The sequence below is a fragment of the Podarcis cretensis genome, assembly GCF_951804945.1.
Source record: "Podarcis cretensis genome assembly, chromosome: 1".
Lineage (NCBI taxonomy): Eukaryota > Metazoa > Chordata > Lepidosauria > Squamata > Lacertidae > Podarcis > Podarcis cretensis.
In genome coordinates, this window is record NC_137170.1 from 100846789 (window position 1) to 100873078 (window position 26290).

The 26290-nt window shown below is 42.1% G+C and overlaps 1 protein-coding gene across 1 annotated transcript in view; it reads right to left on the bottom strand.

The window, feature by feature from the left end:
• The window catches only part of LOC307226379 (von Willebrand factor D and EGF domain-containing protein-like), a 201864-nt gene that overhangs the window by 53399 nt on the left and 122175 nt on the right, over positions 1-26290 (bottom strand). The window contains exons 20-22 of the mRNA XM_079995170.1: positions 24734-24886; positions 22673-22837; positions 304-1173 (exon numbers count right to left, since the gene is read on the bottom strand). Coding sequence (XP_079851296.1) covers positions 304-1173; positions 22673-22837; positions 24734-24886 — 1188 coding nt within the window. The remainder of the gene's footprint in view (positions 1-303; positions 1174-22672; positions 22838-24733; positions 24887-26290) is intronic.

Below are 26290 nucleotides of genomic sequence, written 5' to 3' on the forward strand. Positions count from 1 at the left end.
TGGATGTGGCAGAGTCTACCTCACCAACTCTGACCGCAACAGTTTATTTATTATTTGTTCTAGTTATATTCTGTCTTATATCCGACCACAGTTCCTGATACATTAATTGGAATAAAGATTGTAAACCCATTTGCACACTCAGACTCCTGACCTATATACACATAGTAGATATACTTAAATGAGTTAGTATACTCACATACTTATACACTGTAAGTGTAAATGTTTTATATAATTAAAACACCAACCCAGCACTTGAAATGACTGAAATATTAACACAGGCCCTACTTTCTTCCCATCTCTTACCTTGACATTCAATTCCATCACCGCTGTATCCAAATGGACAGGGCCCACATCTGAATTCCCTGTCCTTTGTTGGCTCACAAAGCACACCACTGAAACATGGTGTATCTGCACAGGGGACTTTCTTCTCAAGTAGCAACCTATCAATTGGTGTGGAAAGGCCCAAATGATTGGCTGGGGAGGCATGAGGCTTTCTGCCCCAAGATGTCCATACTGGAATCCTTGTTTTTGTAGAAGCCCCTGCTGGGCGGATGGGGCCTTGTGGGGTTATACCAAAAAAAGTAGCTTTCAGATGGGATGAGGAGGCCAATGGTGTTGCTAAAACAGAAGTACCTGGGCGGCCTGCTTTAAAACCAAGAGCAGATCTAGTGTGTGAAATCCCAAGAGACTTTTTCCCAAAAGACTGTCCATCAAATGAGGTATGAGTCTGCAAATCAGCATGTGGCCTTGTATTTAATTTCTGTTGAGTGGAAACATTTCTTCTGGCAAGTGACTGGGCATGACTCCTATAGTGTGATAAGATTTGGGCTGCCCCTTGGTGAGTTGTTTCATGGTGCAGAAGAAGGCTCTGGGTGCTATTTTTTGCTTCATCTAATGAAATGCGTCTGTGAAACAGTTTGGAATTCAAAAGCAGCTTCTTCACAGATGATGCCTGAGGCCAAGGTTCCACTCTTTCACTGGCTAGTGGTTGAATATCAACAGTGATAGGATATCGAGCTGTAAGGAAAGTTGTTTCTGGTTTGGAGATGTGAACTTCTGAGAGTCTCGAATCAGTATTATTTGATTTCTTTAAGTCATCTTGAGTGGAAGAAACCTTAACATCCCCGGTGACTTTCACTGGTACATCAGTCACACTTTGGGTGGACCTTGACACTAAACAGAAAGAAATACAGATCAGTAACAGGAAGTATTTAACATTTGCTAGTGGCATGGACAGCCTTGACATGGGAGATACGTGGTCAGGATCTCTTGTAGGTTTGATTGGGGAAGTGGTGCTGTGGAGAGATTGTAACCCTTTCCTCTTTTGCCTATCAAAATCCTTCCTGAAGAAGGGGGAAATAAGTAAGTGTGATACAGGTTCTTTCTTGTATGTCACCCCATTCAATCTAACTTAATAGCATCTTGGAAGGGGGAGAATTTCTATCAGAAAAACAACTGCTTTCTCAGTATACCTTTCCCCCTTTTCTATAACACACACGTGAGTGTTAATTAGTAAAATAAAAACTTGAGTGCAAGAAGGTGGTCTATTTTAAGGGTGAACCTCAGCAAAATGGCTTGAGAAAGATACTAGAATGCACCTTCCAGCTTTGCATACCAGTTCAAATGATCACAATTATATAAATACACTGTAAAGGATGTTGTCAGGATGATCTTTTACTTAGGACCATAGGAATCTGAGTGAGAACATTGTAGCCCAATATTGTCAACACTGAATGGAATCATCTCTCTAGTATTCAGACAGGAGTCTTTCTTAGCCCTTCCTGGAGATGGTGGGGACTGAACCCACCAGCTTGCGTGCAGATGCTCTATCACTGGGCTATGACTTTACCAGATTTTGATGTGTTTGCAAAAATAGTGCATATGATAAATACCTTGTTGAGACCTAGAAATGCATGCTATTTCTTAATATACTCTTTACTGTCACCCCTCTCTATGGGAGAGGCCTTTCCCCATCAATACCACCCCTGCCCTCCCTTTCTGAATAAGGCTACAGACTTTCAAGACTGGAAGAGCCTTACAAAATCAAGCTGCCATTCAAAAGCAGGCTTATCCATGCATCAGCTCTCTTCTGCATAGTACTTTCCCCGATTTAATGCATAGAATCGGCACTGCAGTGAGCCAGTTAGCACATCATGCAGAAATCAAGGACAATAGAGGTCCTAGTGCTACAATGGATTCAGAAAGAAATTTTCTCCTACATCAGTGTTACTAACAGCAGGCAGTCCTGATTCCTTACCAAAGTCTTTGTATGTTATTTTGTTTTAAACATCTACTCTATACGTTTCCCTATAACCATAGGGGGCAGCTTATAGCATTAATGCACCACAAAATGGAGCTGTTTGGGAATATCCATAGTGCAGTTGGGTCTTCACCACTGTGTGCACTATAGAGATTGCCTAGTGAGATTTTGAACTGATGAATAAAATGCAATGGGAACCATAACATGGGGATGTCTGTTGAAAACTGCTAGTGTTGGAATAAATTTCCCGTTTCCTCTTCCATTTAATTCTGAACTGTACTTTTGCCGGCAGGATAATCACATTATTTCTCATTTGAAGCACTACATAATTTACCAACCCCAGAGAAGAAAGTAGGTTTCGTTAATAGAAATTAGAATCAGGGCAGCATTTTTTATTTATTTCTTAAAGTGGCACTTTTTGTCTAACAAAGAAAGGTTGAAACTGCAAGGTTTGTCTAAGGTCATGGTTCATATCTTCAAATCGTATTTCATGCAATCAATCAATACTTTTAAATCTATATACCATAAATCTATATGCAGAGGTGGAGCTGGTTAGACCTATTCATTTTGCTTATTTAACCTACCAAGTAATTAAATATTGGATTGGATGGGGGGAAATACCAATGACAGTGTTCAAGGTCAAAGTTGACTTTATATTCCCCTCCACAAAGTGTTTTGCATATGCAGTACCAAACTAGATTTCCTTCCTTCCTTCCTTCCTTCCTTCCTTCCTTCCTTCCTTCCTTCCTTCCTTCCTGTGTCATGCATCTTTGGAAATATGTAAGCAGAATGAGCTACAGCTGGAGTGACTTCCTCCTAATACGAGTATTTGGTATTATGGGGAACGTCAGTGTCTTTGTAGCTTAAAAAAAAGCAAAGGGAAGGGCTATGGCCACATTGTTTATTACTTACGGCAAGTGTGCTGCAGAAAAGGCTTTTGGCTAGTACTTAAACAATTTAAAATTGGGTGTGTGTGTGTTGTATTGTTTTGTTTGGTATTATATTATGTATCTTTGTGTTTTTATATTGTCTTTTATATTTATATTTATACTATGATCCTCAGATGAAAGGCAGTATAGAAACTAACTAACTAACTAAATAAATAAATAAATAAAGAGAAGCATTTAGTACTGAGGGATCTACCTGCAAATATTCCTTTGAAACATTGACTTGGCTATAATTGTAAATTGGGGTAGTATTACTCATGTTATGTACTTGCAAGGAATCCCAAACCTGCTTTTCTTCCTAGCTTAGTTTTCAGCATCACTGGGTCTGAAAACCGTAGATCAGGAAAGTAGCCAGAGTGCTTCTATATGACTGGAAACATTATTACATGCTTTGGTGACAACCAGGCTAAATTATTACAACAGGCTTGACACAAGTCTGCCTTTGAAAGGTGTTTGGAAATCACAGTTGGAACAAAATCCTGCAGCCAGAATTTGGGCTGGGGGGTGTTTACTGGAGCACATGACTCCACTATTGGACATTATTTATCGGCTCCCTCCTTGTGTTCCATTTGTGAGCACAATTTGAAGCATTGTTTTTTACCTTTGAAGTCACAAATGGTTTAGGGAACACCCCTATCCATGTAAATTTGGCTATCCTTCCACTGGGTGGTAGGTGTGATTGACAGCTGATGTCTGATCAAATTGATGCCAGTGGAGAATAAACCAGTGGGTACCAAATGCCCTTCTACCCATGAGAATTAGAAACTCTCTCAATTCCTCTCCTTCAAATAAATATTTAGATATCGATATAATGAAATGCCTCAATAGATAGATGCTTTAGCAGTCCTGTTCACAATTAAACCTGTGTTACTTCCACCTGGGCATTTACCCACCATTGGATCATTATGAGCCGCTCTGACTGGCCATGCTGAATATTTCTCCCACTTGGCTTCCTATTTTCTTGTCACAGCTTTACAATGTACTCTATAATTTTAAGAATGCATCTCATTATTAAGACAATTCAATAAATTTTCAATTTGTATAGCTTTAGTATCGTTAACATTCAGTAGCACATTCTGAATAGCTCATCCTTCATTTAGAAAAATGACTGCAAAGAAACATTTCTCTGACGTATTGTGCTCTGTGGTTCATTACTTTAAACTAGAAACATACGCCACCAACACCACATATGCCTTATCTAAATTGTCGGGAGAGTATAGAAAAATTATATTAGTCTAAGGAGTCTTGCTACAAGAGTGTAAGATATCGTCCCATCTTTCCATTTATCTCTCTTCACCACTTTATTAACCGCTTCTCTGGGTTTCCCCTCTGAATTTCTTTTGTGACACAGAGAATCTATAACCTAACCAGGCTTTTAAAAAATAATAATAGGGGGAAACCAAGAAGACTGAACAAGTCAACAAAATTATCAAAGAGAAAATGACATGGTATGGGCACTCAACAATGTCAGAAGCCATGTTTTTATATGCACTGGTGCTCAACACTCCACATACGTCTCTCTCTCTGTGTGTGTGTGTGTAGTGTATCCTTCTAGTCAGGTATAACTATATGCTAAAATTTAACAGGTTTCTACTAGGGCTGGGCGATAACTGGTTTTCAATAGTGTGGTATATCACCAGCTAAACATCGTGATATATAAATATATCATGATATCTGAAATAAGGAAGGAACCACACAGAAGTGAACAGGACAGTGTCCTGGCAGCTGCTACTGCTTAAGGGTCTAAAACAGGTAAATGATGATATTATTAATCACCTCAATGTACTACTCAAATTCACCAGACAAACTGTGCATGTACATGTGTATACATGACATCTATTTAAAAGGTGGCTTCCAATGTGACTGTGATAATGTCAACTAATTCACTCAGTCTCCTCAAATGATTCACAGATCATTCAGATTCTGTGTCAATGAGGAAAGTCCGTATAGTTAGAGCTATGGTTTTCCCAGTAGTGATGTATGGAAGTGAGAGCTGGACCATAAAGAAGGCTGATCACCGAAGAATTGATGCTTTTGAATTATGGTGCTGTAGGAGACTCTTGAGAGTCCCATGGACTGCAAGAAGATCAAACCTATCCATTCTTAAGGAAATCAGCCCTGAGTGCTCACTAGAAGGACAGATCCTGAAGCTAAGGCTCCAGTACTTTGGCCACCTCACGGGAAGACTCCCTGGGAAAGACCCTGATGTTGGGAAAGATGGAGGGCACAAGGAGAAGGGGATGACAGAGGACAAGATGGTTGGACAGTGTTCTTGAAGCTACGAACATGAGTTTGACCAAGCTGCGGGATGCAGTGGAAGACAGGAGTGTCTGGTGTGCTCTGGTCCATGGGGTCACAAAGAGTTGGACATGACTAAACGACTAAACAACAAAACCTCTTAACTACATTCATTTCCCATTTATCTTCCTTTTTCAAAAAACTTAAACTGCTTATAATTTTGGTGTAGAGCAAGGGTGAAGAACCTTAGGCCTCAGGGGTCAAATGTAGCCCTCCAGTCCAGCTCTCTATCAAGCGCTTAGCACCTTCTTCAGGCTATACCCTTCTCCAGAACCTTCATTGGTCCTAAAATGAATATATATATATATACAGACACACACTGTATAAAATGCTGTTTCATTATTCTTGTTGTTGTATGCATTATTGTCAGGGACTCAGCGGGAGCGCAGGGAGGAGAGGAGATGGAGAGCGAGGGGGAGCAATCCGAGGGCAGCGTAGGAGAAGATGACAGCAGCCCGATAGATTCCATGAGCCTCTCCAGCGAATCGGAAGATTCACAGAAGGGGGCGCCGATGGGCAGGGCAAGGGGGGACCCAAGGGGGACACCCCAGAAGCAAGGGGCCAGCGGGGACTACCAGAGCAGCAGTTGGAAATCAGGACCAGCTTCCCCACCAGAGCGTAGTGGGGGGGAGGAGTCCCAGGTATCAGAGCCCACATATGCACCACCAGCGAGAGAAGATGAGTCAGGGTTGGCCACGCCTCCATCGGAGAGCGAGGGAACGGTCAAGAGGAAAGTTGCAGGCTGGGCGCGCGCGCCAAGTTCAAATGTACAGGCGAGCGGCACAGAAGGTAGCCCGGATAGGGAACCAGGTCCTAAAGCCCGCCGGAAGGAGGGGGAAGAATCATCAGGGTCAGCGTCAGAGGAGTCCAGAAAGGATGAAACCCTAGCGGGCAGGAGGGCCCAGAGGAGAAAGGAACTTAGGAAGAGGTGGAGCAAAGCGAGAGTGTTAAACTGGTGTGGAAGGGGCGGAGACTCAGACGGGACTTCGCCGGTCTAAGGTCGAGACGTAGAGCTGCGCGCTGCGGCTTTAAAATGGAAACTGAACCTCAATAAAGACTTTTGTACATAACTACAGCCTAGCGTTGGTCCTCTGTGAGCTGGGACCTGGAGGCAGCTCTGACAATTATCATAGTTTATTTTTATTTTTTCAATTAAAATATAAAACAATTATGTCTGATGACCACAGGAACCAGTATATGAACCAGGCAGACATGGATTAGGATGCAGTTGCAATCCTAATGACATCCAGAATTCATTTCCAGTCAATTAATGGGATTTAATTCCAAGTAAAAGGGACGCAGGTGGCGCTGTGGGTTAAAGCCTCAGCGCCTAGGACTTGCCGATCGAAAGGTTGGCGGTTCGAATCCCTGTGGCGGGGTGCGCTCCCGCTGCTCGGTCCCAGCGCCTGCCAACCTAGCAGTTCGAAAGCACCTCCAGGTGCAAGTAGATAAATAGGGACCGCTTACCAGCGGGAAGGTAAACGGCGTTTCCGTGTGCGGCTCTGGCTCGCCAGAGCAGCGATGTCACGCTGGCCACGTGACCCGGAAGTGTCTTCGGACAGCGCTGGCCCCTGGCCTCTTAAGTGAGATGGGCGCACAACCCCAGAGTCTGTCAAGACTGGCCCGTACGGGCAGGGGTACCTTTACCTTTACCTTTTTAACTCTAGTTAAAAATGGACATATATCTATTCTCCAAATCTCAAAGATTTCTCAGCACATCTCCATGCAGTGTGTGTGTGTGTGTGTGTGTGTGTGTGTGTGTAAGCATTCACTGGTAGTTTACTGGTGAGATGTTTTTAAAATTTAGTTGGAATAAAAACGGTGGCAAAGGCTTCATTGCTGCCAAGTGAGTGGTGCTAAAATCTTGAGTTATTTTATAGCGAAAGAGGTTGTATTAAGTGAGAGCAATCTATTTACCCATGTCATATTAAAGGACTTATTTATTTATCTCAGAGTCCAGATCATTCCTTGGTTTTCAAATGAAAATCTTTCAGAACAGTGTAATTGACATTTAAATCCATTTATTGCTGCATTTGAATAAAATGAGATCGAAGAATTTGAAAGCTTCAATCATTAAAGCAAACACAGTCCTGGCATGCAGCAATGATGAGGTGGAGTGCAAGTCAGAGGATATTTTTCTGAACTGTATAAGATGTGAGAGGAAATAGCATTTAATTCTAGTTAATCCATTTAATGGTTAAGATATTCCCCAAATGCTGCACTAGATATATCCCTCTCCGTGCCAGCTACTTCATTATGAAAAGGGCAACATAAAGCTACAGAGAGCATTTAGCAGGAGGAAGCAATCAGAATTCAGGGCTATGGTGAGTGTAACATTGCACTGAAAAGCAGAAGGATATGCTGAACCTAAAGGAACGATGAAGAATTGGGTAGGACACCAAATTCCACTCTTCTCTCCTCATGTTCCCTACATAAGTAGGAGGAAAAATGCTGGAATGCCTATCGGCCCTCATGAATGCACATTGTCAACTGGAAAACAATCAGTAAAAAGAGGAAAGCAATGGTTATTTTTGGACACCCGTCAAATTCACAATGAAGTAATCCATTTTCATGGATCATTTCTGAATCAGATGTGGAGAGTGCTGGCCTGCCTATCATTAAATTCAGAGGATATTAAGTACATTTATGTCCCAGTAGAAAATTAAATGTTCCTAGGTTATTCATGCTAGTTAAATAATGTTTAGCGTAGTAGCAGTAAAAACTGCCAATGATGAAATAGCAATGATGGTGATTATGTTTGTTGACCACACACATGCCAGCCATTAGACCTGTTCCCTTACTTCTGCTGTGGTATCCTTCAGTTATGTAAACACGCCAGATGGGAGTTAATAACAGCAGGGGGCAAACCCTGAGTACTCCAATTTCTGACAAAATATGTGATATATATGGGTCTTTGCAGCTGTCTACTCTTCACACATTGACTTGTCCTAAAATGTTCATCCCATGGATGATGCCATAAAACTACTTATGCATAAGTATTTGGAGGATGCTGCTGGGACATCATTAGCTCTTCTTCATTCCTACAAACCAGACCAAATATAATATTAGCCAGATGAAAGAAAGGATTGTCCCCCCCCCCCAATATCCGATCTTTTAGATAAGAAAGTTGACAAATTTCCTTATGCAACCTCCCTGGTATGTCTTTTCAGCTTTCTGCAGCACCTGAAATTAGCATGAAAGTTTTGGAGGCAGTTTGAGAGAAGAGTGGGAGAAATTGAGTACAGTGGTACCTCGAGTTACAAACGACTCAGGTTACAAATGCTTCAGGTTACAAACTCTGCTAACTTGGAAGAGTTACCTCAAGTTGAGAACTTTGCCCCAGGATGAGAACAGAAATCGTGTGCCGGTGGTGCAGCGGCAGCAAGAGGCCCCATTAGCGAATGCACACCTCTAGTTAAGAACAGCTTCAGGTTAAGACTGGACCTCCAGAATGAATTAAGTTCGTAACTAGAGGTACCACTGTATGCCAGTTTTAAACAAAAAGGGGGAAACCTCCATATTTGGAACAGCCAAAATTATTATTTTTTTAAGCAGTGGCATGATGTACCACTGAGAATTCCCCCCCCCCCATACTCCATTGGAGCCGAAAGTGAAGCTTTCTTTGCTTAACCTCTGCTTTGTGCATTCTATCTCCTTTCTCATCCCAGTCTCTATATTTACCAGTAGTGCAATACTAAGCATGTCTGCTCAGAACTACGCTCCACTGAGTTGAATGCTGCTGCTTTCCAAGTCGGTGCAGGCTCCATGTAAATGGGGATGAGCAGTTTTTGTACAGTTTCCTTAAAATGGGATGCAAGTTTAAAATTAAAATAAATAAATAAAACTGGCTTCTTTCTAAATCATACCAGTCTTATAACTCCCGAACTGACCTGTTAAATCAGATAGATGGAGATGTGGGTGGCGCTGAGGGTTAAACCACAGAGCCTAGGACTAGGTCAGCGGTTCGAATCCCTGCGACAGGGTGAGCTCCCATTGCTCAGTCCCTGCTCCTGCCAACCTAGCAGTTTGAAAGCATGTCAAAGTGCAAGTAGATAAATAGGTACTGCTCTGGCAGGAAGGTAAACGGCATTTCCGTGCACTGCTCTGGTTCACCAGAAGCGGCTAAGTCATGCTGGCCACATGACCCAGAAGCTGTACGCCGGCTCCCTCGGCCAATAAAGTGAGATGAGCTCCGCAACCCCAGAGTCGGCCACGACTGGACCCTTTACCCTTTACTTTTAAACACAACCTGCACACCATGTGACCAAGCTGACAGTGTATCCAGTGGTTCATGGTCAGAAGCAGGTTGTAGGAGCAGAGGAATGGGAGGTCCCATTCTCTGAGCAGAAATCCACTTACCATATTTTTCGCCCCACAGGATGCACAGGCCCATAGGACACACCTAGTTTTTGGGGTAGGAAATAAAGGAAAAAAAATTTATTTCCCCCTCAGGTGCAGGGCTGAGCGGGGGAAGCCCAGCTTCCCCCAACCCCAGCCCCAGAACAGGCTGCTATCCGCTAGCTGTGGGAGAGCCGCGCGATTTCGCGTGGCTCTTCAATGGCTAGCGGAGTGCTGTGCGAAGCCCGAAGCTTGGGGCATGCTGAGCTCAGCGCGCCCCAAGCTTCTGGGTGCCGGCAAGGTCTCCGCTAGCCGTGGGAGAGCCGCGCGGCTCTCCCACGTTTAGCAAATAGCTTCCTGAAGCCTGGAGAGCGAGAGGGGTCGGTGCGCACCGACCCCCCTCGCTCTCCAGGCTTCAGCGAAAGCCTGCATCCGCCCCATAGGACGCACACACATGTCCCCTTCATTTTTGGAGGGGGAAAAGTGCGTCCTATAGGGCGAAAAATATGGTACATAGCATTGGATTTCGCCCTGAATATAGCCCACTGGGCCTACTAGTCAGATGGGCAGTCATACAGGTCTGTTGGGCTATGTTGGACTTTGGTTGGTCACAAGTTATGCAGTTGATTGCTATTTTACAGTTTTTGAGAGCTGACATGGGATGAAAAGGCATTCGGTAGTTTATCATTGGCCCACAGTAGTAATTAATATTTGACTGTTCTTGACAGCTGACATTCAGTGGTATTTAGTATTTCACAGTGGACAGCTTATGAGATTTCATGTCTGAGGCCTGCCAGAATCAAAAATGTAAATATTTGTTTCAACTCTAATTAGAAGATAATATTTGTTTGTGAAAAATGTGATAACAGCACAGAACTACATACATTCATGACTTTAATAGAAATAGTCCCAGCAGTGAAATTACAAGTTACTCATTTAAGGTGAGACTGCAAGGTAGCAAAGGAAAATAAAACAAGTAGATGATGCAATAGAATTTTAGGATATAGAATACTAAGATTATTATTGCTAATATATTTCAAGGATGCATCAGAGATAATTAAAACTGAAAAAATGATTTGATTCTTATGGCCAGGATGTGAAACTATGGAAAGAATAGCTATGGAAATCTGTAAGAGATGTCAGAGAGCACTAGCTTCCAGTAAATTTATATGTGAATTTATGAATCAGGATTGTACCTACTGTCCTCTTTCCCAAACACCACGTGCTCATTCTTCAGAATCTCTGAACAGGAGGTTGGATCCAGAAAAACCTCCACACCACCCTCCTAGTAGCTCACACAGCTGCACAGAAAAGGCTCCATTGAGGGTCAAAAGACCTCAATGAATGGGGCGGGGACTGTGATATAGATTGCTGCAAGGGAAGGGAATACTTCAAAACTGGCTACAGGCAACCTGTGCAGGTGGAGCTTCTGAATATCAGTGTTACTTTCTTATTATTTTCTGGGATCCCCTCTTTCCTCTCTGTCCTCCTCATAGTCCCGTGACCTTTAAGAGAGCCTGTGCAATGGGCTGAGAGTCTGCTGGGGTGTAGAGGACAGTGAAGTCAGTTTTCCCCAGCTTCATTACACATCTGTTTCCCAAGATCCAAGTCCAAGGCTAAACACACACAAATGTACTTAACCTGTTCAGTTCCTAATCACGCTGGAAGCCAACATGCAAACAACTTGCAGAAACATTGAAATGTTTGGATGCTGGGAGTGAGGATAATGGACACATATGCAGCAGCCTTTCCATAGTATCCTGAACGCTATTTTTCACATTAAGGAAAAAATAGCTGTGAACTGCCTTTTTATGACAGCATAAGTAGAGTATTGGACTTTTTACAGATAAATGCACATACACATATATATGTTACATTAAAGGTACAACAGGTAGATAATGTTCCCATTATCTGGATAATTATGAAATTACTCAGAAGGGTGTTCTCTAATGACAGAGCAATCCATCAAAATTATTTTCATTTTGAATTTCATTACCTTAATGCACACAGTAGCCAGCTAGCTTTCAAAATCACTAGCCAGATAAAGTGGGAAGAAAGCCAGGGCATTCAGCAATATTTAGCAATATTATTTTTTTCGTACATTTGTAAACATATAAATTAGGCGCATTTGGCAAGGGACTGATTGGGTGTATTGATTAAGTACAAAAACAAAATGAGAAGAAACAGATCAGTTTAGCCCTGTAAGGCATTATTCTATACATGAAATTAAGACAGCATGTTAAGGGAACTGGACCATACAAGCCGCCTGTTAGGCTCCCACAAAAGGTAGGGATGGTCACATTTGTAAAAGATAAGGCTATCAATTGCTACTAGCTATGATAGCTATGTTCTGTTGTTGTGCATATCCTCCAGCATGCTGCAGAGGAAACTGGGATGCTCATCTTTAGGGGCTGTGCTCCTGGAGTTTTGTCAGCACGCTGAGAGAGTGGGGGTGGGGGACAGACAGCAGTGCACTGATTGGTGGATGTGGGGCAAGTAGAGACATAAATATGGGGAAAGGTGTAGAGTGACAATACAACCTAAACTTCTGGTAAACTTCAATTAAGACTCTGAATCTTTACGGCATGGAAAGGCGCTGCTCTGGCTCTTAGGTACTCAGCAATGAACCCCTGCTTCCTTCTCTGGTGCACAGTTTTCCACTGAGAGTGTGTGTTGAACCAAAGGGGAATTGTTCTGGAAGCCCTGCAAATGCCATCTTGGTAGTCAAGATAACCCCACAATTAATTGCTAGTTGTTGTAATCATGAGCACATATATGTTTAATATTCAATGTTTGATATAAGTTAATTGGCTTGTTTATGATACTATCCTTACCTGTGGGCTTGGGGTGTTGCCACCTATGACCTCATCTGGTCAGATGAAGCGATAGGAAGTCCTGGCCAAGGAAGTCCTGCTGCTTTGGGTGTAAAGAATATATGCCCCTTTGCTTGGGTGCCGACAAGCCATTTCCTTGCTGCAGTGTCCATCCCGTGTTTGCTGTAAGTCTACACCTTTCTTTAATAAAGCATTCAAACTGACCACTGTCATTTTTGAAATCCTTGTTGTATCTCTGCACCCTCTGCACTTCCATGAGCCCTCCTTTGGGCCAGTGAATCAGGACAGAGAGCAGAAAGCCAATTTTTCAATTGGAGAATGAAAGTGCTAGGAGAGGTTTGCTCTACATTCTTCCACATCTCTTATACTGGAGGAGGAAGAGCCAGAAGTAGCATTTGGTGTGTTTTGGGATGGGCATCCATCAGGGAGAGGCAGGCAGGCAGGCAAGCAGAGGCATCTGCGCTGTGGGTACCGCTGTTGCAGCTCCAGCCACAGCTGCTGTGGGGAGGCAACAAAGAAAGGCATGAAGGAGCCAGCACAATCTGCGCTAGTGACTCTTTTGGGGGCTGCATTCTCTCAGGAGCCCAAAGAGAACATCCTGGGATCCGAAGCTGGTATGGCTTCCATAATTCCGGAATGTCCCAATCAAATCAAGACTATTGATAAGTATGCAAATGGGGAGTGCACTGTGGTGCACTGCTCCTGCTAGAAGGCTTCCCATGAGTGTCTGGTTGACACAGCATGAGAGCATGATGCTGGACTAGCTGGGTCTTTGGTCTGATCCAGAAGAACTGTTCTTATTCATTAGTGACCTCACTCCCACGCTCCATGCGCTGTAGGATTGTTTGGAAATGAGAAGTCTGCTTGACGATGTATAGTAAACCATACAGGGTGGGGCAAGTTCTCCACAATACAAGAGGGTGGGGCTTATGCATCACTGCTATCTCTCTAGATTTACTGTATGGATTTTTGGGACCTACCATACCGGCATATTTGCTTCTCAAGAAATAGGATCCTAATAGTGTGTTTTCTTAAAGTATTTCAAGCATGCTCCCCTTCCAATACTCCCACAAAGATAGAGAGAGAAAAAACGCCATTGTTATCTGATGACTCTAGGACTGTCACTGACTTTTCCTCATGGCTGAAACTGTGCAATATTGGTATATGTGGATGAGCTACAACTAGCGAGGTCTGATCTAGTTTGCTGAGCTGCGTGAGAATATTAAGATGTATAAGAACAGGCGGTGGAAGAAATTCATAATATTTTTTTCAAAATAAAACCCATGCCATTTCCTCAAAGGAAAAATGGCTCAAATTTAAATATTTTGCAAATAATTCTGTCTTTCATTTAGCTCCCAAGCAGTAAATGGCCTAAAATTGCAACCACATTATTTCCAGCTATAAATACATAAAAGTGACATTTACTTAACATGTGATGAAAATCAGGATTTCTTTTTCTAAATTGCAATTGCTTCAAAAGAAATAATAGATGCCTTTTAATATCACATAAGTATATGTAAATGCCCCCCAAGAACACTTTTCTTTAGGCAATTCTGCATGATTTCACAGTTATTTTCAAATGATTAGATCTCTGTGTGTATACGTGTGTTAGCAGCTTACGAATATAGGAGGTTTGGCAGGCAGGCAGGCAGGACTATTTACCAATCTAGCCCAGTGTTATCTTACTTTGTTAGTACTTTTCCAGGTTCTCTAGCAAATAACTTTTACATAACCCACTACCTGATTCTTCTAACAGGAGACATCAAGAACTGAACCTGGTATCTTCTGCATTCAAAACATGTCACTGAACTCTAATCTTGTAATGTCCCCTAGGTATATTTATATTGGTTAAATAGCTCACTAAATTTAGTACTGTACTGGATGTTGATGTTTTTTATAGACTGGTGACTTTTAGTGATTGTTTGTTGATCTTCTGTTCTAAACAACAAGCAGAAGTCTTCTACGGTGTATTTTGGAACACAACCAAAATAATGTAAGAAACATTTTAGTCATAGTTAATACCTGACATTTGTACAGCACTACCAAGTGTTCTGGGACGCAGGTGGCGCTGTGGGTTAAAGCCTCAGCGCCTAGGGCTTGCCGATCGAAAGGTCGGCGGTTCGAATCCCTGCGGCGGGGTGCGCTCCCGCTGCTCGGTCCCAGCGCCTGCCAACCTAGCAGTTCGAAAGCACCTCCGGGTGCAAGTAGATAAATAGGGACCACTTACCAGCGGGAAGGTAAACGGCGTTTCCGTGTGCGGCTCTGGCTCTGGCTCTGGCTCTGGCCAGAGCAGCGATGTCACGCTGGCCACGTGACCCAGAAGTGTCTCCGGACAGCGCTGGCCCCTGGCCTCTTAAGTGAGATGGGCGCACAACCCCAGAGTCTGTCAAGACTGGCCCGTACGGGCAGGGGTACCTTTACCTTTACCTTTACCAAGTGTTCAGAGCACTTCACACACATTGTTCCATGGTCAATAGCTGCCATGGAACTACCACTGTGTGCAATGGATAGTATAGAGAATTAGTAAAGTCTGAGGTAAAACATTGTTAACATGCTATGTAAAGTAGATTTTTTAAAATGTGTATTGTCGTGATTATGAACTGGTAAACAGTGAGAGGTTAAAAACTTGCATTTACAGAAAGCCCAATTGTTTACTTTGTATACTAAACTTATTGTGGGCTGTTGTAATTGTCATTTATGTTGCTAAACAAGTCATGAAAGAAGCTGTCATAGGTCTTAGTGCTTCACAGTTAGGTCTGTCAGTTTATAAACGGGGCAGGAGAACATAAAAGCTTAGGTTTTGAGAGGCCAGTTAGCCACTGGCCAGAAGGTCCCTGACTGAGGTTGTATAAAAGGGCAGTTACCACATTGTCCAAAGTCAGTATGGTCAGTTGAAGCAATTTAGGCAGGGAAGAGCCTGAGGAGTTAAACAGCACAGCCTAAGTAGGAGACCGGATAAGCTGTGAGGGCTAGCAAGGAGAAGAAGGCACTAGAGGTAGTTTTCCAGAATAACCTCTGGTCACAGTGACAGTGGAAGGCAGTTGGCCTCAGGTAGCAAGAAGACTTAAAGAGAGAAGACTGTGTGGCATCTTGGATGCATCCTGATTATCACGTTCCTGACCAGAAGGCACTTTTCAGGAAGAACCTGCCAGTTTGTCTCAAGAAGTGGAGATTCCAGTGTGTGACAGCTGTGAGACTCTATATACTCCCAGTGAGTTCCTGACCAGAGAGAGAAGCCTACATCTTGTTCTCTACCATATTATTGGAGAGCTAACTTGGACAGAGTTATGAAAAGGACCATTGGCATCTGGGTTTTACTCAGCAAAGTGAATATAACAGCTTCCTTTTAAGAAAAAGTGCAAATGAAGTAAACATTGAAGCATCTTAAGAACATCTAGTCATATATTATGAATATATATTACATGTAAAGAAATTTTTAATAAAGATAGATTTGTTTTCACCTTTGAATAATTATTGTGTCTGTTCATTCTATGCCTATAAATCTAATACTTGGCGATTATATTATTCATGATGTACTAAGCAGATTGTTTTGTGAAAGATACTGTGGTGGCAATCTTTGTTTAGGGATATGTAACAAAAGTATATTTAGAACATATTTTGAGCAAATATTGATAAGTCAGATCTTCTACATTTGAGGTGGTTTGGCAGAACAGAAAGATAACCAAATATCCATAGCTGGCTGGAACTGTTGGGACAAAGCCCCATAAACTTCACAGATGGGCATAATAAAAATGTCATCCATGGGGAGTGGGGACTATTAACTTAAATTTCAGCAACAACCTGAATAGTAGGCCTGAATAGTAGGCCAAACCAAGCATTTGGACAGAATGTCCAATGTGAATTAGTCTAATCCCATTTTAAAACCATCTAAGCTTGGCTGCCGTCAGTACATCTTGTGGTGTTCAAGAAAAGCATTCAACAAAGCTGGAAAGAATATCTAAGCTTTGTCCCCCCACAAACTAGCATTCATTGTCACTGTTGTGAAAAGGCTGCTCTCTTTATTTAGAATGCATAGTTACATAGAAATGTAATCACCTGAACACCTACATTTAAATGATTACAAAATCCTCTCACAATTACACACAAAGCCATTTTCCTCTGTTTAGATACTTAGTAGTTGGGTTGTTAGTCTTTTCTATTAAAACTCAGGAAGGAAGTGCAATTGCTTAAGTGGAGTTGGGGGAGGGGAAAATAGCAGGGCCTTGTTAGAAAAGGGATGTAATCTGCGGTAGATGTTGTGATTGAATGCAAATATTATTCATGGCTTGTAACACGGGCCTCTCCCTAGTGGTTTTATAGCTTGGGATTCATGGGTCTTCTGTTGCTGAGCTACATTGCTTGCTAAATATATCATCCGGATTTGGAGTGCTTAACATATTCTAGATTGATGGAATGTATGGATCAGCAAGGCTGGAAATCATTTATCTTTTAAATTATCTAAAATATTCTTCCCATCGTGTCTACCTTTGGGTGTTATATCTAGGTCACTGAATACTCCGTAGAAAACTTCCCTGTAGTATTTTTTCCCCCTTAAGTGTCTAGATTTTTAGTAGCTATTGCCTAGGCAAGATAAATTCTTGTAGAAAACTCATTTTTCCCTGAGAGGTAGGATGACTCCTAGCAGCAGTTCCAGTAACATCTACTGGGTACTACTGGATTTATTTTGCATCCCAGAAGCAAAAAGCTATTACTTCCCTGGGTCCACAGTAATTTTCACAGCACATCTGAATAGTTTGCCGCCTACTACCACTGAATGTATAACGCAACACTCTGACACGATGACATCCTTTTCCTCTTCTTTCGATATGCCCTTTATTTTTACAACACAACAAGACATTGTTTTGCTTAGATTTTTCCTAGCTATCCCTGAAAGAAATCTCAGCAGGTTTCAGATCAAATCCCATTTTCTTTAATTGCACCATCCCTCCTCTTTATTTGTAGTCTGCATTTATCCCTTGTGGATGGAGTGGAAAAGCTGAATTGTACATGCAAGCCAACTGCTACCCCCCCCACACACAAAGTTTAATCTCTCCCTACACTCCCTGGGAAAGATGGAACTCCTGTGGAGAAATGCACATAGGAACCAGGCTGGATGAGGCTATAGACAGCATCACTAATACCTAGCACCTGATCCGGAGAATTTTGTGACTAACTGAACTCCATAGAATCTCTCTCTCTCTCTCTCTCTCTCTGTGTGTGTGTGTGTGTGTGTGTGCGCGCGCGCGTGCGCGTGCTTAAACAGCAACCCCTTCTCACAACATTGAAAAGGGCAGTACAAAAACACTCAATCATATTTATATTATTGTTACTGCTTATATGAAAGAAAATATATTAGCCCTCAACTAGTTGATATCTTTTTTTAATGCATTTTGTTAATCAAAAAACAAAAACAAAATAAAACTGGCAAATATCAAGGTATAAGCCTCAAAATTATGTGCATGGGAATAACCAGGGCTAAACTTATATGGGCCCTCACTATCCGTTGCCCACTGCCAATCATCTTGGTGCTCACCACTTGGCAGCCCTGCATATACTCCCACCCTAGATTGGCATATGCTGCAATAGGATGGTAGCTGAGTAACCAATCAGCTCTGGTGAGCAACAGGAAGTACCCTTGCTTTATTTCCCACAATGCAAGGCTTTGGCACCCAGCACTGAATGCTGGGCATTGCATCCCTTCCCAAACAACACTGCCCAAATCCAGGGTGCCATCTTCTGGGCCTGCACCCCTGTGTGAGTTATGTGACCTGTATGAGATTGCGGGGGCCCCCAACAGCACTTTTTCTCAGGCACAGCACCCCAAAATGCATGTGTTGGCATGCCATGTCTAAAAAAAGTGCAGCCTGAAATAACACAGCCATTTTGGCCACTGTCCTCTTGCAGGAAAAAAATAGGATATTCTGTTTCCCCCCGGTCAGTTGATGAATATGACAATGTATTGTGGGAGATAAAACATTATGGCTACCCAACTGCTAGTCAGAGCTAAGCAGCTGATTTGCTCCCATCACATATTACAGTGCAGTCACTGGTTAAACCCATCGAGGCAGGAAGAGGCTGGTTTTCAACCAGCAGGTGCAGTGAGTGCTACCATGGCCAATAACCCTGCAGCTGGGTGATCAAATACAAGCAGCCACTAGCTGCAGCGCCAGGTAAGGACAGCAGCGGAGGCCCCCTGGGCTGTTTTGACAGTGGAACACACTGCCTCCGTTTCATTAGAAATTGCAAAGCAAGTGGCCACCCAAGCTCTATTAAGCATGCTTTACTAGTGGGGTCCCTGCAAATTGTGTCCTCCTCCCAGAGAGCACACTTTGCGGTGAGATCATCAAGACTGACTTCACTCCTGTTGTGGGTGGGAGTGATTGGTAGCCACAAGAACCCGATTGGTGGTCCCTTGGTGGCTGGGGTAAATCTGGCCAATGGAATTGTTTCATGCATTAACAGAGGGAGCCATATATACCGCTGCACGTTGCGTTGAGCTTCCTCTTTTCGCCTCGTGCACTGGATCACCCTCCCACGCTCCTTATATTTAGGGTCTTGCTGTGAACTTGCTATACTGTCATGGGTCATCAGTTTTTGGAACATGGGCCCGGTAGGAATTTTCCCATTTGGCTGATAGGCTGCTGCCACTTGGGTTTTGCCTGCCGCGTAGCAAATCGTCACAACTTTGAAAGGTTTGGTGGTTAGGCGTTGGTTCAAGGTGTGGTCGAAGGGAGGTTGTCACACCTGCCCCCCCCATGTGCTAAAGGGTATTCTGTTAAAGAAATCCAGGGGCTTTATCCGATCCCCTTCTAGGGGTTAGGGCCACGCCAGAGCCCCTGGGAGCATCTGGGGTGAGCTTGAGTCTGAACCTGGTCCAATGCTCCCCCAGGATGTTTTCCCCTACTGATGTTAGCCGGAGTCCAGGCGTCAGTGCTGCCCTGCTGAGGTCAGGTGCAGCTAGTCAGGAACCTATGCCTAAGCAAACCACTCACGATCTGTAATCAATAAAGTTGTGGCCAAAATTATACCAATAACCTTAAACTAAATTCTGTTTCAATTGTGTCTTTATTTATTGGGGGAGGTCTTGGGATTGTAACATGCAGCTGTAGGGACTTGCACTAGACAACCTTGGAAATCCCAGTTCCGACTATAAGGCTTGAGTTGATTAGAAGCTGCTGCTCAGTAATGGCAGGTGCAAACCTGAGAGTAACTTCACCCAAAGTATTGCTTTGCAGCACTAACAAATAGTGTGCTAAGCTTCTCTCTCATAGCTAATAAGCCTTTATGCAATTTTCATTGTTGTCATATTTGAAAGAGAAAATACAGTTCAGCAATAAAATCTACAAGAGAAACAAGAGAAAAGCTCTACTTTTCTCTTTACCAGAGTAAGAAAATGCATCTCAGAAGCTGATGTATGGAACAGGGGCAATAATTGGAGCTCACAAATAGCACTAGATTTCACTCCTATCCCTAAGCAGTAGTCAGTTACAATAAAGCACTTGGTGACAATAAATCAGAATGTTTTTTTCTTCCCAGGTGCTGTCTTGAAAAATAATTTCCTGTTTGCAAAAAGAAAAGAAAAAGCTTATTTTTCTTCCCCCATGAGTACAAAAACACTTTGGTAAAGATGGGCAATTTTGCAATTTTTGTATGAATAAATGCTTATCTCTTAATCCTTAAATCATGACTATTGAATCAAAACCATCTGATAAGACAGAAAAATGTGTGAGCCACCAAGAAGCTCCTTTCGTTTAAATATTTTAAATGTCACTTGGAATCTTACTAGTCAGAGGAGATCTTTGTTTAGGAACTGGAAGAGTGTTCTTTGGCAGATCGAAACTATTATTCAAATAATCATAATACTTCATGCATGTAAATTTAATTTATCTACTCTTCCATTTCATCCACTTTAATCATCAGGTTATATAAAGTACTTGAGCCTATCCTGTACACATGGAGGTGCCGCCACACAACTGGAACCTTGAGCTTTTGCTCCACACATGGAAAAGCCTTTAAAAGGCTTAGTAAGAACATGCTAATAATAATCTATTTTGCTAAACAAAGAACAATGAAGCAATGACTAAAGACTGCACCTATACTTTCACACTTCATTTTTTTTTACTTTAGCACAAATTTAGGAAATCCTCACTTGTACTACTTCACAAGTTGGTTATCTGTATTCACCTGTTCCTCAAGGATGAGAGATGCAAATCCAAATGACCATCTATAAGTTCTACTTGTGGTCTTTTTTCTCAATTAGGATTACACCTTTCTTCAACACAGAAAGAGGAATGGCATGACTGATGTTTCTTTCTGCTCAAATAAAAAAGTCTGCTCCTAGAGTCTGCTCATTATAGGAAACTGTCCATTCAGGAGGCCCCATTTAAAGAGAATTGCGTGTATAACTAATGATTAACTGAAGTTTTGCACTCCATCATGATAACTGAATAGTCTCATACTGAAAAACCATCAAACTATTGAATGGAAGCCTTTTCCCCCCAAAGCCCATAGGCTTCAGTTCAGTCAATTCCCCCCCCCCCAGTTGTGCCACTCTTAGAATTTGGTATTAAATTAAAATTATATTAAAAATGTGCAACAGGTGAGTGCTACCTTTGCAGAAGGGTCATAAGAAATATAAATAGGAACTCTCACTTAAATAATTAAATAAAACCTTCCTCAGAATTCTAAATGAACAGTTGACAAGCTTTTTGATGAAGTTTCAGGCACCATTTAGCAGACAAGGATAATTTATCCTGTTTGTCCTTCAAGAGGCTATGAAGAATTGGGAAAATTAAAAAAAGAAAAGAAATCTGATTGGTTGATAGCCAAAACCTTGAACTCTTTTTTGTGGCCATGTGCCTTGTTTCTGCCATGTCCCTAAGACCTGGGGGTCGCCTCTTTCTCTATCATCACAGCACTCTTCATAATCCAAATACAGAAATTAATAAAATAATCAGTGTTTGAAAACTAGAGCTAGAACATGTGCAACACACTACCGAGAGATAGTCTGAACATTTTTATTATCAAATAACCCCTGTCATTGATGCAAGGATCTGTTTCTAAATGGGTAATGTTGATATAGGTAAAGGTAAAGGGACCCCTGACCATTAGGCCCAGTCATGGCTGACTCTGGGGTTGTGGTGCTCATCTCACTTTATTGGCCGAGGGAGCTGGCGTACAGCTTCCGGGTCATGTGGCTAGCATGACTAAGCCACTTCTGGGAAAACAAGAGCAGTGCACAGAAACGCCGTTTACCTTCCCGCTGGAGCGGTATCTATTTATTTACTTGCACTTTGACATGCTTTTGAACTGGTAGGTTGGCAGGAGCAGGGGCCAAACAACGGGAGCTCACCCCATCGCAGGGATTCAAACCGCCGACCTTCTGATCACAGTCAACAAGGAAAGTGGGTATAGCTGACCAATGACATCATAGTATTAAACTATTGACTAGCTTGTGGATGCTATAAACTGGGAGCTGCTTTCAGCTCCCATTTCAAAAAGATGGTTTGTTTTAGAGCACAGCTGCTGCGATGAAGTCTCAGTAGCTTGGTGGTAGAGCACATGAACTGCATATATAAGGTTCCAGTTTCAATCCCCAGCAGCTTCAGTTCAAAGAATCAAGTTTCCAAGAGCCTCTTTTTGTCGGAGTAGAAAATCCTGGGCTGGTTGGACAAATAGTATGACCTGGCATTCTGATGCTCCTTTTCTTTTACTGATTGAGTAAAATGCTAACACTGAAATATAATGCTAAAATGTATATAAAAAGTCTACCACCCAATATCCAACTTATTTAGACTAATGCTAGACTAATGGTCGTCATTAATTTGATTCTGAATTAATTTTAGAATGAAATGATTTTAGAATGCTGTGTTTACTTTTACTGTTGTTAGCCACTCTGAGCCCGGCTTTGGCTGGGGAGGGCGGGATATAAATAAAATTATTATTATTTATAATCATCATCATCATATTTAACTCCCCAAACGAAAGGCAGGTACCTGGTCTTGATGCTCTTGTACAGATTCGTCCATTTCCAGATAAACCTGTTGGACATCGGCCACAGAGATATCCAATATCTGGAGGTTTACGGTCAATGCAGACAACTCCAGGAAAGCAAGGTCTGTTGGCACAGTTAGTAATGGGTGGCAGAACTGCTCCATGACCTAAAACAGTATCCAAGAGCCATTTCTCAATATTAAACTATTAACGGGAAAGTTAATTAAAAAGTTAAACAGGGAGTTAATATGAGCTTTGGCCAAGGCTTTCCATTATTTTTACTCTTTTAAAATATAATTAATGTTGAATGTCCCAAAATTGTGTGCCAAGCATAAGAAAACCCTGAAGGCGCAACATATCAAGCCAGCTGTTTCTCATTAAGGCAAGATTTATTACCCTTCTAATTACATGTTTTAAAGTTTACTATTCAAAGGTGCTTGGCATTTATCAGGAGTGAAATAGAAATGGTAATTTTTCAGTGCTGGGGAACAATTACGTAAGCGAAGAAGCTGCATTAGTAGGAGGCAAACAACGTATATTTCCCCACAAGCAAATCTATGGAAGCCCTAGAGGCCCTCTTTCCTTTGCAGAGCATCTGTTGGAGAGGGTGCTTTGAAATGGAAAGGACCAGTGGAGAAGCGAGTGCTCCACCCTCCTGCTTAAAGCCTGTTTCCCCTTGAAACATCCCCCCAAATCTCATTTTAGTTTGCAAACATGGGTCTGGAACCTTAACGTCACCACCTATTTCCTCTAGGGCTGGGTGCAACGTTGCCTCCCCTCATACTTGCTTGTATGGAAAAAGTGGTATTTCACATTACTTGGGGAAATAAAATAAAAAACATTGACCCTGCTCCTGTGCCTTTAACAGTAGCTTGGCATGGCAATTTAGCGGATGTAGTTTTCCTGTCATTTATTAACTCTGCTCTTGCCTGATCTGCACCTTTCAGAATAATGTGAAGAACAGAATTTAACAATCTACTGGATTTTCATGGCAGTTGGAAGCAGTTTAAAGTCAACAAAATGCACATTTAGATATTTTGGGGGGGAACTGCATGTTTAAATTCCACCTTCACCATTCTATTCTGTTTCTGCAATGAACAGTGAATGGGTTGTGGTGGCAGTGGTTGCATTTGGAAGGGAGTAACAAAAACAACAACAACCACCCAATTCTTGGTTCAATGCAGAAATGGAATAACATGAATATTTTTTTAAAAAAAACTGCCAAAGAACGCAGACTAGGAACAGAAAGATCAATCAGCCCCTACTTTATAGAGGATTTGTGGAGGATAGGGTCCTTCAATGGCTGTCAGTTATAATGGTTAAATGGAACCTCCATGTTCAGAAACAGTGCCCCATTGAATTCCAGTTGCTGGGAAGGAGCAGGAGGATAATAAGGGCTTTGTAGACTTCCCAGAGACACCCTGTTGTCTATTATGGGAAGAATGATGCTGGGCTAGATACAATTCTTCTTATGTACTTTTGAAACCACATGTGCATTGGGCAGAATTAACTTTTCTATGCATGCTTTATATTATTTATCTTTTATTTCCTTAGTAGATAGGGTCAACCCCCCAGTCTTGGCTAGACAGGAATCTGCTGTTCTAAAGCAGGAAGGCAGGAACTTCCTTCTTTCATAGCAGCAACATTGTGTCCCTAAAACAGGAATAAGGAACCTTTCAACCTCCAGATGTTGTTAGACTCCAGCTCTCATCATCCATTCCTATTGGCCATACTGGTTGATGCTGATAGGAAGTCCAACAACTTCTTGGAAGGTCACACCTGGAAGGTTGGCCATCCATGCTTTATTGGGCCGGATCCCAAAATTTAAGAATCACAGGCAGTCACCCAGTCTTCTTATCAATCATAATTAATATCCCTGCCAACACACTGAAGAGCTAATGTTATTTAAAAGTGATTTGTATGCTTTTTCAATCCATATGTTTAAGCTTTTATGCAAAGACTGTTTAGGAGACTAGATTTGTGCAACCAGTGACAGCTATGTACATACACAACAAAGTCTGAAAAGAAACCTTTTGACACTCATCTAATCACACTTCACTTACCATGAACATCAGTAATATTAACATACTTAATTGCAGGCAACGTCTTCGCTTCTAGAGGTATGACTGGCTGTTTACCTTCACTCTTTTTCCATTCACCTTTAGGATTATGATTATCATTAATGAAAGCTTCTGTCATGTCAGCACTGTCCTCAACTGTAATAAAAAAGAGCAGAGGTGAAAGAATCACTGCGTTAGTTTTTGCTGTGATTAATGATGGAAATGAAGACTTAACATCAAATCAGATAACCCTCCAAGATGTTATCCCAGAAGCCAACTGGGGAACAAAGGCAGTCAAATGAGTCAGCATCTGGAGTCTCATCAAAACAAGATATAATTTAGCATCCACATCTAATGGAGGGCGTGCAAAGAGAAGTTTGCTACCCAAACGACCTTTGATAAGGTAACAGACTTTGCTGGAGGGACTAAAATGACACATTACCTTGGCCAATTAAAAACAAAATCATGCTGGCCTTACTCCAGCTCTAGCCTGCATTTATACAAAATGGATCGTTGCCAAACTACACTGTGACGTCTCCAAGCAGCAGCTGGCTCAAGAGCTGTACTTTGGACACTCTTGCTTAAAGTGCTCAAGGAAGTAAATCAAGTAAATTGTCCATCGGAGACTATTTAAAATATTAATTTCCTCCAATAAGTTAGAGACTGAATATTCCACTTGGAGCCATGTTTCAAAGCAATTAGCTACTGGCTAGCTTCACTGAGAAGGCAAGTGTGAACATTTTCCATCAAATGTTGGGGAGCCATTACTCACGGTGGCGCTTTAGGCACAGGTTAGCATAGTCCACCTACTGTGCACAACATATAGCTGAAACCTTTCCAAGGCATGAGGATTTGTGGGACTTTGCATGGTGCCGGGATGAGCATAGGCGTTAGCGTTGGAGACCCAGCTGAGGATAAGGCATTGATTACAAAAGAGGAGCCGCCATGAGACGTGCTAATGAAGGAATGCTGTTGTGATGAATAAAGCAAAATATAACAAAAAAGCCCTCAAGGCTGACTTAATGGCCCATATCTTGGTAATAAGCCACGGATGTGCCTCAGATGCAACGCATGGGAGGCTTTTAAAATATGGGCTTTAGGAGACAGATAGCAGCTTCTTGCATCATATTCTTGCAACCGCCAGAGTGGGCTATGTCTCTCCATTAACTAGTGTCACCAACAGAGATAAAACAATACTTTCATTATTGTCATGCAACAATGGTGGTATAACATCCAACTTGTCTGACCTTGGCTAGCATTGGGGCTGTGGAACTCTTTCTACCCTCATTCCATTCCCACATGTCTTCAGATATTCTGCTGCATAAGGCGAGGAGGATTAAAACACTGTCCCTCAGCACGGCTGCTCTAATCAAATTTGGAGGTCTCTGCAGCTGCTTTTACATGCCAATGGGTTTTTGTTTTTTGTTTTTTGGAAAGCCAGGCAATCCAGTTATTGAATCAGATTTGTTTCAGCTCTCAGAACAGTAACTCTTCTTATATCTTGGAATGTCATTCCAAGCCAAGTTGGCAAGGCAGTAGAAAATCTTCCATGAAAAAGGA